This window comes from Schistosoma haematobium, chromosome 1 (genome assembly GCF_000699445.3).
Source record: "Schistosoma haematobium chromosome 1, whole genome shotgun sequence".
NCBI lineage: Eukaryota > Metazoa > Platyhelminthes > Trematoda > Strigeidida > Schistosomatidae > Schistosoma > Schistosoma haematobium.
The window spans coordinates 37,665,714-37,682,357 of record NC_067196.1 but is presented as its reverse complement, the minus strand read 5'-3'; the positions used below and the strand labels follow the sequence as shown (position 1 = coordinate 37,682,357).

The window sequence follows — 16,644 nt, the reverse complement described above, 5'->3', positions numbered from 1 at the left end:
CAGTAATATTTGTCTGTTATTTCTGCAACCGAAACCACCGTTTGCATAGAATTACACATAATCCCTCACAAATCCATCTATTAAGACGAGAATTCACTTTTATTTCAGAATGAATTTCGTAAGATTTATTTTTCAGTTTACCTTCGACACAAAAATTCTGTTTTTGGAACCAAAACAAACTTCCTATATAAACCAGCAATCGGGTTTATGTATAAATTGTTTTCATACAAGTGAAGAGCATATGACTGACACATTGATACATAGAAAGGTCGAATCTAATACTATTTGTTTCCTTTCCGTCTAGACTAAAGTAAATTATTGTGTTATTACATAAACCTGTGACGAACATAATTATGTATATAATTTTATTTATGGGTGTAATTACGTGGATCAGTTGAAGTTAGGCATAAATACCGCCGGATGTCGGCTCTGGTCTAGAGGTTGAGTGCTAGCGCGCGAGAGCGAAGGTCCTGAGTTCGAATCCAGCGAGCGGGATCGTGGGTGCGCTCCGCTGAGCCCTATACTAGGTCCATTACTCCCAGGTTTTCCTTGGTGGTCTAGCATTAATTGACTCATGAATTCAACTATTATCTATACAAAACCCTTTCTGATAAAACAAAAAATATTCCATCAAGATATCCTTGGTAATAGACTAATGAAATGTCATTTATATATTAGTCGACTACAAGGAATGATTATAAAAGTTAGTATTACTAAATTTTTACTAGAATTGTTAGTCTGAATAAAAATACCTAAATAGAATCTAAATTAAAACGTTTCACTTAAAAAATTAAGTTATACACCATTTCATACATATTAATAACAAATAGAAAATGGTCTCTAGTGCTTTTTCGAATAGAGACAGCTCTAATGGTCTCAGTCTAGCATGTCACATTGAATGGATATACGTTAAACGCAAGACTGAATATGTCATTTACAAAATATCTGTATGCTAATTAACACTGATGATATTTTGTCACTGATTTAGTTAACATTTGTTAAGTGACTATGGAATCAGCAACTAATTATTAATTTTTTTGTTAGTAATGCATTTGCTGATAATATTATAGATTGAACTTGTAGGTAAACATGTTTTATAAATAGGCATTAAAGTGATGTCAGACCAATTGTAAGATAAAATATACAGTGCTAACTTTCTTGTAAGCTAATGAACAATAATAATAATGAAATTATATTGGGGTTGCTGGGATCTCAGAGCTAAATGGATTAGGTATGAAGCTTTCATTGTTCTTCTAAACAACGTTATCAGGACGTAATTTCAAGGGAATTCAGCTATCAGGGCTTCCCCAAAACTGATTAACAGATTGTTCTTTTAGCCTGAGGTTGATTGTTTTTGATAATTGTGTGATCGTTGCTTGTATGTTTATTTTAGTTGTTATATGTCCTGATCCGAACTCTTATCTTGCAGTTGTTGATCGTTTATCTTATTGGATGATAGATTTTGTTGGTTCTAATATGTCTGCCGATTGATGTTTGTTCAGAGTTCTTCGGTTGTAAAACTTTTCTTGTTTTTTCCATGTCCGATATTTCGACGTTTTTCAGTAGAACTCATGTCCACAGTTGTTCACATGCTTCACAAATAATCTATCTAACTCAGCGATTACCGCAACTCTAACATCCTCATCCTGAGCTACAAACATTCTCCATCATCTTAATATAGTAAACGTTTGACACTGTCTACTAACTTTTCCAAAAACCAATTTTGTTTATACATTTCTGAATTTCTCACCATTTATGTTTCATCTCAATTTAAAATACTTTTAGAACATTTTCATGGAAAAATGATCATTGGGACGAGCTCCTTGACAAGAAAGGAGAAATATGAAGACCTACTTACGAATATAGTAGATAAATCACAAGCTTCTGAAGAAGAATGTCCCTGTACCAACAACAGCGACTACAACCAATTAGTCGACAAAGAATTTTCCACAACTGTTCATTTTAAAGCTAATTTATTAAACAAGAATAAACGGAGAGAAAGCCATTTATCTAACGGTTACTTATCACCTTCAACTGGTGATAATGAAGGCTACACAAAAAGTAGTGACGATAATTCGAAAATAAAACAATATTCTATACTAAAGAAACATTCCAAATATTCTACTAATGTTAACTCGCATTTACTCACCCTTCAGCAATTAACAACTTCAAGTTGTTTAACTGCTGAAAACGTTCAATTAGTTATGCCACGCATAACTGAATTACTCCAATCAGACGTGTTACGATCGAACATTGAGTTATTTGGAAGATTCAAGACCATACATTCACGTATGCAAGAGGTGATTTCTTCTAACAACTCAAATTCCATGCTACTTCTAAGTCTCAATGATCGTCAAACTATTTATGATGGTCTACTAGCCATCAGTTTAGTTGACAAAGAAACACCTCAAACACCAGTACTACATATGTGGTCGGATTCGAAATTGACTAAAACATTGAACACGCTTCAGTATGCACGCGATAATTTATTTTCATCAGTTCATAAACATCATACCGTTATTGACGATAACAATTATAATAGTAGTGATATTATAATTAACCCTCAAGAATTCGATCAAATCAAAACAACATTATTGGAGATAACTAAAATAATTAAAACAAATGAAAAAACATCATTTTTCCAGGATAAGCAATACCTGTCTGATAGCATTGAAGAAGTTATTAATTCCTTAGAAAAGATAGATCCCAATATTTCGTATAAACGAAATTCTCAAGTAAATTCAGAAATTGTTCAACATTTGGAGAACATGATTAGCTTAAATTATGGATTAATTATTACTCATGGCATAGAAGCTATAAAACAAAATGTTGAAAGAGAATTTCCAAACAATCGATGCGCGTTAAAAAGGCAAACTGCTATTGATATTGTAACTGCTTTACAGCTTTTTGAAAATGAATATGATAATTCTGTTACAGCTTCCATGACTAGTGATAATAAAATTCAAAATATACCCAACATTGACCACTTAAAGTACATTCATAAATCCATTAAAAAACAACTATCAACAAGTGAAACAGATTGTTTTGTAGATAAAAATATTATCTGTCAATCCAGTGATATACGTTTAGTTGAAGAAGTTTTAACAAATCATTTCAATAAAATTAATCATTGCTTAAAAATATCCTTACAGAAAGAACCAATCAACCTTGTAAACACAGGTCCTAAAATTCCTCAAACAACTCATGGAAACATAGTAACAAGATACCAAAATGTTCTCACTCCAATCAGTGAATATTGTACTTCACAAACGAGTCCATATGAAATAGATTCAATTTCTAATGAATCCATTGTTAAACATAACTTGGTTTCTAAAAAGCAACAACTAAACAATATTTTAAATCAGATGAATCAAACTATAATTGTTCGCTCAAATGAAGAAAATAAAGGAATATTAGACAATTTTGATAACGTCTCAGTACCCTTTGGAAGTGAGCTTCCAGATTTATCTACTTACACTGATGATACTCAAAGTAAACATGACGAAAATAGTACATTTTCTGATCCAAATTCATCTTGCATCACTATGTCAGAGCAATCCGAGTTGGAAAAGGATTTATTTGTTGATTCTTCTGTGATAGCACCTATTATCAGTTATTTAAAATCAAAATTACTTGAAAATAGAGTGAATAATTTAAATATGATTAATGATCATTATTCTGATCATACAATAAACGATGTCCAACAAGTAAGTAACTATTTAGTTAAATGTCTGAATACAAATTCTGAAAAACCCGTCAGGCTTAATAGTACACACATAAATCTTCTAAATAAATTATTCATTGCAGATCAGTCAGCTTACAGTTGTATTTTGAAAAAGCAATTAGACTTATGCATAAACTTGAAAGAGACAACTAACTCAGAGTTTGCTTCAGAAAACTTGCCAATAGTAAATGAAGAGCTATATTTCCTTATTAGCAATTTAAAAGACAATGAAGACATCATTACGAATACATCATTTGTTGAAAGCTTGTGTACAGCTGTGACCAAGTATCGTTTGCCTATTTTACCAGAAACATATCCATGTTTATCAGATATTATCAATAATCTGAATCACATAAAGCCGACTTTTAACAGTTCTTTATTATACAAAAGGAAATTAAGCGATGAATTAAAACAATTACTGGAAGCCCTACAAATTGAATTGCAGTCAGAAAATATGATAAATAATGGTAGTTTAGCTAAACATCTGTTTCATTTTCCAATAACCATAAATCCTGCATCAACATTACGGAACGACGAAATTTTCCCATCGAGACCAACAATATTTATGCAAACTGTGATATCATTATATATTTTAGATTTGTTTTGTTCTTTGCCTGATGAAATGAATAAATTGATTTATCTGTTGAGTATACGTAGAAATTTTCGGTCATTAGTTGATTTTTGTGAATCACCATCTATGCACTGTTCACCAGTCTGTACAAAATTGAAATCACTATTTAAGTTATGTATTTTACCGAATGAAAGTGAACTGAATGACCTAACTGTTGCCAATGGTACCAATAGTGTTAGTGTAACTCAAATAATCAACAACATGTTACCATCAATTCAAGTTACTGTGCAGGCAACTAAAATTAGTAACTCCTATCAAAATCATATGGAAAATCTTCTACTACAAATAAGAAACAAGGTTACCAGTGAAAGGCATTACTTTGTAAATGGGGAAATGGACGATATAACGTGCGGGATTCTTATAACTTTGACTACCATATTCACAAAAGGTTTTAGAATCAATAATCCACATGAAATTGCTACAACACTAGGAAAATTTACCAAGTTTTATCATTCTCTTATCAATTCCAAATGTGTAAAAATGTCAGAAGATGTCTCCACATCAATATTATCCTTAATTTCAGGTGAATTACACAGCGAGTCACTTTCTAAACGTCATTATCGAGTTGACCAGAAAAATCTGGCAGATTTGAATCGTTCTATTTATGAAGCTGCATCTGATTGCCTTTTTGAGTTGTCAGAGTGCAAAAAGATGAGATTTCTTAATTCACTCGTCCTCCTTGGTATCTTACTTTCACAAAGACGTTTACATTACAATTTAACAGACTTTGCGTCGGCAGAAGCAAATATACTAGTCGGTATACTCTTGCTTTTCCTATCGAACTTTCATGTTAACCTTCAAAATACATTTGTGAATGTCACTAAAAAGCTGGCGAAAGCAATTCACAACATAAATTCATCGCTTTTATTGTACAAAACTAGTTGCATTTCATTAGGGTTTCCACCAAATTTTACACCAGTACTAGATGCATGGTTAGTCAATCAAAAATTACAGATTGACGGAGTAAAATCACTCGTTCCTTATACATCATCTACTAACCAATTAAATCATCATTTAGAAACCTGTAATATAACATCATCTGAAGCGACGGCTGAAAAACCTTTGGAATACAAACATAGGAAAGAAGAACTATTATTTGAAACTTTCGTCGACCATAACTTTTATTTACATGTCTTAACGTTAGAGGAAATTCTAAGTCAATCAACAACAGGTCTACCCTGTACATTGAAAGTGAAACCACAAAACTGTAAATTCTTTTTAAGTTGTTTGTCTGGCATTATTGCTTCTCCTATGTTAATACCCACTGATATGGGGAAACTAACACTACAAATCATACAAGAAATTCATTCTAACAAAATTTATAATGGTTATGAGATGAATGAAGAAACTTCAAAGAAACTTATTAATTATTGTGAACGTTTAGCAAATACATTAAAAGAGAAATGTATCAAATCTGAAAGCTGGAAAATCGTAAATTCAAGTACATGCCAAACAGATGACAACGATGAAGTTCTTGATTCCATACAATATACTATAAATTCGAATATACTTTTTAATGTAGTTGAAAATAAAATGAAACCAACAACGTGGCTTGCTATGACATATAAAAAAGAAAGTTTACATAGAGTTGCGGATAAATGTATACCTTCAGAGGTTTCCCTTCTTAACGAGAAAGATTATTTAGGAATTCTTCATAACTCCACAACTATTAATAACTTCAGCGATCAAATAGTTTTATTTACACATATAAATAGATTGAAAGAAATTCTTGAAAGCACAGATCACAGTGAAATTTGTTCATTGAATGGGGAAAATACAGAAAGTTTATTCTGTATGCTCGAATTTATTAAAACTCAATCAGATATCATAAAGATACTAAAAAAAGATCAGGACTTCCTAAGTTTAATTAAATTAAATGTTATTCAAAACTGTGTAAATTCTACTCCATTTTTTCTCAATTCAAAAATTAAAATTAAACTGCAAAATATTCTTCAAAAAGTATGTTATGCTCAGTTCAATAATATTGAAAACACGATATTAGATCATCTCAGGGGCTTATGTTTGCCGAATGACGTACCGTTTAGTGTTCAATCTCTAAATAATTTAATTCTTGGTCAAGTGTCTATTATGGCACATTCAAAACAACTAAATATATCGACTGATCATATTGATTTGCTGCGTGATTATTTTCTTTCTTTTCAACACTCTAGAAATGTGAATGGGTTATGCAAACAAATTGTACCTTTTACTAATTTTTTATCAAATATCATCAATATTTCTGATATTACTACTCTAGAAAACCATAATAAGAATATTCTATATTTAAAGCTGGAGGAATATCAAGAATTTTATAATCGAATTAGAACAAGTAAAGATATCGGTAATTCGACATTAGCATACGAAATTTTGTTTAAGACTATTGAACTTGAACATTTATCACGATCATACTCATTGAAAATCCAGTGTATTCCAGAATCTTTAAAATGTTCATTAATTAGTTTGTTAATTTTAGGTGAACAATTTTTCCCGCTTGCTCTTAAAGTGGAGGAACAGATTCATTTAGATTGTATAATAGGTCAGCTTGACGATATAAGAAATGAATTAGTAGATACAGGCAAAGTAGTCAGGCCTATTACAGTGATCAAAGTTGCTGAACATCCGGTTATGTTAGGAAAAGTAGAACCGTTTGAGGGTACATTATTAGTTTCCAGCGTAAGCAGCCAACATCCATTTTTGAATACTACTGCTTCATTAGTTCCCAAAGCTAACATATTAGAAACTATTGAAAAACCATGCAATCATCAATTTCATGAAAGACCATTAAGTACTGAGCTGAATGTTAATGAAAATGAGAAAGAATGGAAGATTCCAACTATTAAGAAGATGACTGATAAATATGACAGTTCATTTACATCTCAAACTTCCGATAACATTGAAAATTCAAAATCCAAACCTTCTGAAAACATAAACACAGCCACTTTGGTTCATGAGATTTGCTCAAATGAACAATTTATGAATCAGGTGACCTCTAATGAAATCCAAAAACTCAATGATATTGACGTCAAATTAACAGAGAATAATTTTCCAGCAAAAACGATCAATACATCTGAAATATTAAGTCAAGATAACACAATTAAAAAGGAAATATTACAAAATTCCAAATTTTATACTTCAGAAACAGATAGTGAAACACAAGATACTTTAGATGTCGTTAGCAAAAACTCTGATTACTTGATTTCTGTTATCTCAAGTCAACAGAGTGAAGACACAGATGAACAGGCGACGATTCACGAGCTTTTTTCAAAATCGATAGTAAAAGAACAAGATATTGACATTAAAACAGCCTCAATACTTATTTCTACAATACGATCGTATTTGAAACTGAAACCGTTAACTACAATTCAAATAACCTCATTATTTTCACTATTGGAAAATATTAATTCACAATTAGAAATATTGGAAAGTGTACAAGATGTCTTATCATTTCCAACAATTAAACTGTCTTCCAGTGATCTAAAACCATTAGCCACAATTTCTACTAGTATTAAATCTCAAATCTCACAAGAAACTATGATATCATGTACAGATTTGCTAAATTATAAAATTATCTACGATATTATTTCCTACCGTACTTCAATTTGGAAAACAGAATCTGCGATTGCCTATAGTGCCTTACGAGGTCTGCTACCCTCAACCACCGCTTTCTCTATATCTTCCTCCCATGATTTACATTCGTCTTTTATAAATTCAGTTTATGACTCAAACTATGATGAAAAAGAGCTACTTATATTAGAACAACGTCTATTGCACCATTATTATTCATTAGAGGAACAAGAATCATTTATTCTGACTGATGCTGAAATCAAGTCATGTAAACTTCTTCTCCGACAATATGAATCTAAAATAAAATCAAGAATTCTACAAGAAATTAAAAAGGCATTACACTTAGTTAATCAATCAAATGAATACAATTCTGAACAAGAAGAATCATTTTTTAAGAATGTCTACTACTTATTTTTGATATGTTTACCGAATTTAGCCATAGACAATGCGGAGTTCCTACAAATGCTGATTAACTTATTAGTAATACATCGTCTTATTTATACCTCAAAAAATTATGCACACTGTTTGAAAATAATTTTTAATTCTTATGATGTTTTGCACTTTTTTGAGAAACAAAGTTGCTTGAGACATTTCTTTGAGGTACAGTCTTCCAGTCTTTCATCATCATCTAAACATTATACGATTCTTTTCGCGAAAATCTTGGAGCGTTTTGTGAACTCTACAATATTAAATCAAAGCTTATCTTCCATAGATATTTTGCTACTAGTAAGTCTGCTACAAAGAATCCAATCAAACATAATAAATGATGTAGAATTATCATTCCACTTAAAACACTTAATCACTAGACTGCTATATATTTTTATTACAAATCAAAATATTTTCATGGATAAACTCAGTAAACGTTTACTAAATGAATTATGTGAACGACTAAAATCAGAGTCAATAGCTATGCGAGTACGTATATCTACTGAAGGTTCTAAATCCTTAGACATAATTAAAAAAGATATTAAGTGTAGTCAGTCAGAACACTATCATTCAGTTTTTAGATCTCTTGAAACAGTTTTATTTAATCCAATAGAAGTACTAACTGAACCACTAAGAGCTAAGCAAATAGCTTATATAATCAAAAATTTAAATAGTTTCGGATATTGGTTATTGGAACAACCATATATTGCTCAATCTATTGAACAAAGCCTAAGTACTCTTTGTGACACCAATTTACATAAAAATACATCATCTAATGTAGCGATTATTTTTCAATGTATACAAGTAATGATGAACCACTTCAACAAAAATGTCATTGAACCGTCAGTATCTCAGGTGATGAATAAAGAAGATGCTGCAGCTCTTAGCACATCACTTTCATGGTTTTTGAGTGGAAATTTAGATTTCTTGAGTGATATTGTTGATAATTCTTTAGAAGAAAGTGTCTTTATAAACTCACCTGAATCTTGGACTAATTTAATGCTGCTACAATTGTGGTACACTTCCATAGCTTGCACTCATCCACTCTGTCATACTTCACAACAAGCTCATTCAATATTTACTTCAGAATTAATAAAATTAACAAGGCTTGAAGTTAATCGCTTAATTGGATTTTGGAAACCTCGTTTAGATTTATACTCACAAAAACAAAGAACAATTAGCATTCAGAGGCTTTCAGTCAGCACAGAGTGTGACTTAACTGCTGAAATGACTAATCAAGAGTTAAGCAACGCGATTCAGTTATCATTGTTAAGTGGACAACTCAATGGACCACGAAGCGCTTGGATATGTGTAAATGTTTTAGATGAGTTACATAATGAGTGTGAACACGAGTTAATTAGTATTTCGAATTCAGAAAAGGAATCATTACGTTACGCTTTATGTTCAAACACCGTAGTCAATTCTTGTGAATCAATTCTAAATACCGATATCGTTGCATCATTAGTTTACCTGAACTCTTTTTTATCTAAAATATCTTCATTAACATATTCAGAACATCCTGAATTAGTTCCTATTCAACCAAATGAAGCAGCTCCCTTTGCCTCCAGTATACAAAATATCTTAAAATTTACGCATCTGGATATACACACACCACATTCTTTTCATCCTCTCATGGAAACTGAATACCACCTGTGGATTTCATCAGCAAATCTGAGAACTTCATGGATTTCAAATTTTGAATCTCGTTTAATAGATGACTTAAAACAGAAGGCGTTACAAATAATATTTCAAAATATTCGAATTGAATTAATTAATTTACTGAATGAGTTTGATGAAGAAAATTTTATAAAACCAAACTTAACACAAATACCAATCCAACCAATTAACCGAAAAAGTCTTTCTCAATTACTAAGGGTTTCTTTATTATTAAACCGGTATCCTGTAAGACATACAATAACTATGTTAAATCATTTCCAGTATCTTCATGACATATCATGCTCAGTACTACCAGTGCAAACAGTTTCTTATTTAAGATACTTTGTCAGTTGTATGTTAACAAATCAGTATAATCATTCGCAGCATAGTTACAGTGAAACTTCAGTAGACATAACATCTTTAATAAATTCATTTACTATTGACAGATTGGATAGTATTCTCATAAACTGTTTTTTCCACGAAGACATTTTTGATCCAAATCTACCCCAAGATTTTATACCAATCATACAAACATCATTAGTATATAGTAATACTTGTGAGGAATTGATAAACTTCTTGAATATATTGCCAAGACATTGTCGTCAAAATTTAAATACCTATTTGTACCAATTGTTTTGCACAAATCTTCGCAAATACACAGATCGTCTATTGAAAATTATAATGAAGGGTGAAGAATACGCAGAGCCTGATATTAACGCTAATAAACTAATTCCATTATGGCTTCATTTCTTAAAATATCTAATACCGAAAGATGTTGAAAATCAAAATAAACACAGTGAAATATTATCCGCTACAACAATGTCCGTAGATGTAAGACCCCTGTCTAGCATTGGTGTACAAAATGAAAGATTGAAGCAACTGCTTGCTGTTGACCTAAATGATTTGAGCTCATCTGAATTAATACAGTTGATCATCGATTCAGATCAGTTTAATCATAATTTGATTTATTCAAAGGTGTACCATGAAGATTTGGAATTTATACCATATTTAAAATATTATCTATGTAATAGTTTAATCGGTAAATTATGCAGCTATTCACATTTATTCATCGAAAAGTCCTTCCCTCAGACAATTTTAAACATATCTTATGGAAAAATTGCTATGAAGTTAAAGGATAATATAAATAAAATCCCCAGTAATTTATCATTAGACAATGATAATACAAAAGTATGTTCACTTAAAATTAATCCAATGGAATCAACCAATGAAGTAGGTGAAAGGAAATCTGATATAATTTCTGATAATTTGACTAACTTTTCTAGTTGTGAAGATTTACTATATCCAATGGAAGATGTAAGACCCGAAATAAATCGTCTCAATCATTTATTAGCTATAAACAGTTTACAACCAAATGAAATGTCTGCAATTCTATCATCCATAGTTATTCTACGTGACGCATCAATGCATTTACCATCAAATTTAAGTGAATATACACGCTTTTCATTGAAAGAAGAAGATGCTTTAAACAAATTACAAATGTTGATCGACCAAAAGACAATTGTTAAACTTGATAAACAATTAAGACACACTTTATTATTACTGAGCCAACGTTTGGGTCTTCTAGCATTACAGGCGAATAAAGATTTATTGCGTACAGGTTTAGAAATATGGTTAAGCGCCTCATTGGATAGTGAGCTGATATTTACTAAGCAACAGGTTCAACAAATCTACTATGCTTTATACTTAGCAGAGCAAATAAACAATCAAGAATATAAATCACAAACGGATTTTTACGATACATTTGATTTAGTTGAACAAGTTATTTTACAGTTAAAGCCACTTGTTAATTCTAAATTCGGTGCTGAAATCAAAGGTCCTCATAGTTTATGTCCAATCGTAACCCTATTCATAGAGAATGCACAACAGTTATTAGAGCAAGTAACATATTCCTGCAAAGTTTCCACCAATGGAATTTCAAATCATTCATTTGATAGGCAGAAGACTACAGCTGAAAACTTATGGAAACTAATTAGTTGTCAATCACCGGAAGTTATAGAAAATGAGCTGAGCAGTTCCATTCATACTCAGTTAATAAATAGTTCAGAAGATATAACGGACGCTGAAAAATCATCTAAACAAATCAGTAATAAACCTTGTAAAACACTAAAAAGACGTCCTGAAATTGATGAATGCAATATACTTCAAACCAGACAATCTTATGATCGTAGTCTGAGTTATGGAGAAAATGACCATTTTCAGTTGAACAGCCAACTTTCTTGCGACAGTTCACTGTCATTACTTGCTTTATATAATGAAGAAAAAAGACGTTTGTCGAGTTGGGAAGAAATGACTGAGACACGTCTGCGCAAAGCATGTGAAAGGGTAGAAAATTTATTGGGAGCAATTCCTAAACATGTTTATCTACAGAACAATTCTGGTCATACAGTCACACAACTTAGAGAAGAGGTAGTACTGTTGAAAAGCCAATTACACACTATGATAAAACAAAAGTTTTTGAAAAAAGATAATCTTATTTATTCAAGCGATGAAAGTTCAGTGTTATATAAAAAAGACCAGCGGAACTACTTATTCGATGGTTCACTATATACTCAAGAAAATCAATCCAGTTACCAAGGAAAACTCCATTTTGACTATATTCAATTGTCAGAACGTGATACTCGCAGACCAAAAACATCAGTAAATGGTAGACTGTCATCTAGTACATGTTCACTGAAGACTTTTCCATCTTTAAGCCAACGCATAAATCAAAATTATTTGGTTTCATGTAAACCCGTAACGCCGAATCATGTTTTCTCTTCACCATCAAATGTCGATAAAAGGATTTTACAGAATTCATTTGACCGATTAAATGAGCTAATTGAAATTCGTCGAGCTATTGTCTCTGGATCCAGAGAAGAACTACGTAGATTAGGAATACATTCTAGTTTATCAATACCTTATTACAAGCCCTTTACACTAATTCGTCCACGTGACAACAAATCATTTGGTTTGCTTGGCAGTGACAGTCACGAAGATTGGTTATCAAGTAATCAGCGAAATACTGACAGGAAACGTAATTATACTACCCATCTTTGTAGATCCAAGGATGAGTATTCGAGAAGTAACCAAGCCATAGAGGACTTGGAAAATAAATTAGGACAACTTGAAGAACAAATACTACCTCACAGATTTAACGGTTCGGTTGTACAGTAGGTAAGTAATTAGTTTTACTAGTATGTTTATTGGTTGGTCTGTTACTTGCTTACCAAAACAACCATTTGTCTTATTTTTACTAAACATCACGGTGTATTTTATTGCTAATACGTGCGTCATATTTAAACTTGAGAAATATGTATAGAATACGAATTTTAATCGTCAGGAATTCTGTACACTGTCGCTGTAGTGGATTTATGTTGCTTCATATTTATACTAACAAATAACTGTTAACTAATAAGTATATCTTATTGAGATCGCGGACCGACCAATGTTAGACCACCATCGGAGACCTGGAAGCTCTGGACGAAGCTACCCATCAGTGAGCATTCAAGATTCTGCACGCAGGACTCAAACCAAGGACCTTGAATCCCATGTGCAAACGTTTAACATCTAGGCCACTGAGCCATTATCTAACGCTGTTAATGTCTAACTAAAATCCATTCATGATGGCCTAACATTGATCGGTTCATGATCTAAATGAAACTTAAAAATCTCCACAACCCTTTACTAGCAACTAATATATCCCACAAATCAGCAGAATTAAACGATACTCCATTTTTCTTCTTCTTTGATCCCCTTTTGTAACTCCAAAAGGGGTTTCACAATTACTGTGTTTGTTGACAATAAACCATTATTAATGGTTTAGTTTATGAGTCGATTTGAGCTAGACCACCATTGAGAACCTGGAACCACTGGACGGCCGTTTCATTCCAGTACGGGACTCCTCAGTAGTGTACACTCACGATCCCGCATGCGGCACTCGGACCTCCGGTCTCGCACGCGGACGCCTAACCCTCAGACCACTAAGCCGATATCCAACGATGATAATGCCCAATTTTAATTGAAAAATGATCTTGAGCAACCACTCGTTCATTGTCTGAGGTAGGTACTTGTTTCTATCCGACACGTATTGGAATCCACTGGTTACGCACAGTGGTCTAGGATTTAAGCGTTTGCACGCGAGGCTGAAGGTTCTGGGTTCGAGTCCCGCATGCGGGATCGTGGACGCACTGCTGAGAAGTCCCATACTAGGACGAAACGACCATCCAGGTTTTCAATGGCGGTATAACTTGGATCGATTAATGAATCCAACTAATAAAATTACCACAATCTCCACAAACCCCCACTCTGATAATAACTGATTAGACGTACCTGCGAACTGGTGTTTGCACAGAGATCTGTTTTTCTTAAGTTTTTTTATATATTGACTGCCATTCTTTTTTTGTATCTATCAAATATGAAAAACATTGCATTTATCTTAGGTAATAGTGAGGTCCTCATGAGACTCTCTGATTGATTGCTCACCTTAAATTCAGTACACTACTGAAGACCAAGGGATAATCGGCCATCTTAGAATCAAACTTTAGCTGTTCCAAAGATCACAATACTAATGAGCTACTGGTTCGGCAGTCAATAGCTTTCATTTCCAATGTTATTCGAATCGCGATGTCACTGGTACTCAATAGTCTAGTCGACTACAAACAGCCTCACTCCTTATTTGTTTTATTTTACAAGTTGCTCCTTCATACTGAAATTCCGAGCAATCTATTTTGAAGCCAGTCCCTGATTAGCATCAGGTTGATCTGATTGAGGAAGTTTCGAAAATGTAAAATTTAAGAGCGACTATCGTCACTAAATGACAATGTATCCAGTTTGCCGCCCTTATTCTCAACCAAACAGTGAACGAATAAGAATGTCAATATTTTTACGCCAAGTTCAAACTAAATTTTGGTGTTTTATTAACCACTTTCTAAATTATTTTCATTTAATATATCTTCATCCCATGTTGTTACAGTATTCCAAACACAAAGATACAAGGATTTAGTAATGAAGAAGATCATCATTCAAAGACATAATATGGTTAGCTAAAATAGCAAAAGATTATTCTTCTTATTTCACTGTTATACTAATAAATCAACTGTAGGTAAGCTGTCAGCAATTGGATTTCTACATCAACTTTAGCGATAAAACATTAACATTGTGTACATGCTACTAATATTTATAAACAAGCCCATTGATATGATGTCAGCGAATAGCATACATTTACTATTGTTATTATGCAGTCTGTTAACTTCTTCAATGATAAAACTGTTGCCTAGAATATATTAATTGAGATATTTTTAAAAGCACTCGGAAAGGAGTATTTATCTGGTGAAATCAGTGTTTAATTATTCACTCGCGTCAACTAAATCCCATTATGAAATTTCGATACAGTAATATTGTAAGTGGAATTTCTCTATTACTTGGTAACTCGTTGACTTCATCGATAAACTCGTCGTGAGTTGAAGAGACAGTAGCTATTAATCACGTCGAATTCCAAAATATCACATGGCTCTAACCACTTAACTAAGTAGCATACAAATTATATGATTTCAAAACTGTAAATAAGTAATGCTCGGTGAAAAGTAGTGCCAAATTAGAAAGAAAACAATTTCTCATTGACACTTGGTTTTGGCTGAATTTTGTTCCGAATAGTTAATAGCTTAGAAAAAAATATTTCAACTAGTTAATAATTATTCATAAGAATTGATCATTTCAACTGTGAGAGTAATTACACTCTTATCTCTGTAGTGATTATTTACTTTAAACAATAAAAAAATATTTTTTTATTTTCATTTTGTTTTACAGTTTAACAAAACAAATAATTTTATTCGACTGTTATATCTACGTTTAATACAACTAAACACTTTAATTTGTATATAAAACTAGTAAATAACTACGAATTCAAGCACTGAATTCATGGAATAATTGGGACGTTTTTGTTTTGCAAGTTACTTTAATTTGACTTTTTTTATTCGACATACAACTAATCATATCGGTAATGATTTTTATGTATAATTAATACCAGTCCGACTGCTCATTTAGTAAAAAAAAAACAAAGACAAGATGCTCATCAGTTCATTGTTTTTCAATACAAACATTTTAACTATTGAATATACATTTCTGTAACTTTTACAGTGAAAACAATTTAATCGATAGCATGTAAACGTTAGCTCTGTTTATTCAATTTGTCACCAATAATAATTTCATGGGTACCATTACACCATATCAGTATTTTTTCTAAAGAAGTTAACTTATTTTTGGAACCATTTTGTACATAATATTAGTAATTATTACTAATAATAAATCAAAAGACCCATATATTTCACTGATTATATCTTTTGGTTTTCTTCTTATAATTTTCTGTTTTGCAATTGTAAAACATGCTATTCGAATAGAAACGATTACTTAGATTAATGAAAACTGTTAGTGATTTCTGGATTGTCGAAGGAATCATGTTTACAGCGATTCGATAATAAAAGTTTTTATTAACTTAATAAATATATGAATTGCCATATAAATACGAAAACTAGCTCTAGTAGTAACTGTAATCTTTTGGTCAAAATAGATAGTTTTTGGTTAGATACAAGAAAAACGAAATGTGAGCTTTAACAAATATGAAACCTAAGTCAGATTCGAATGAAGC

General features: G+C 31.9%; 1 protein-coding gene across 1 annotated transcript in view; it reads left to right on the top strand.

Moving 5' to 3' along the window:
* MS3_00009341 (uncharacterized protein) overlaps positions 1–16,326 on the top strand; it is a 45,048-nt gene extending 28,722 nt beyond the window's left edge. The window contains exons 10-11 of the mRNA XM_051217701.1: positions 1,786–13,175; positions 15,807–16,326. Coding sequence (XP_051073958.1) covers positions 1,786–13,175 — 11,390 coding nt within the window. The 3' untranslated portion in view covers positions 15,807–16,326. The remainder of the gene's footprint in view (positions 1–1,785; positions 13,176–15,806) is intronic.
* Positions 16,327–16,644: the final 318 nt, after the last annotated feature.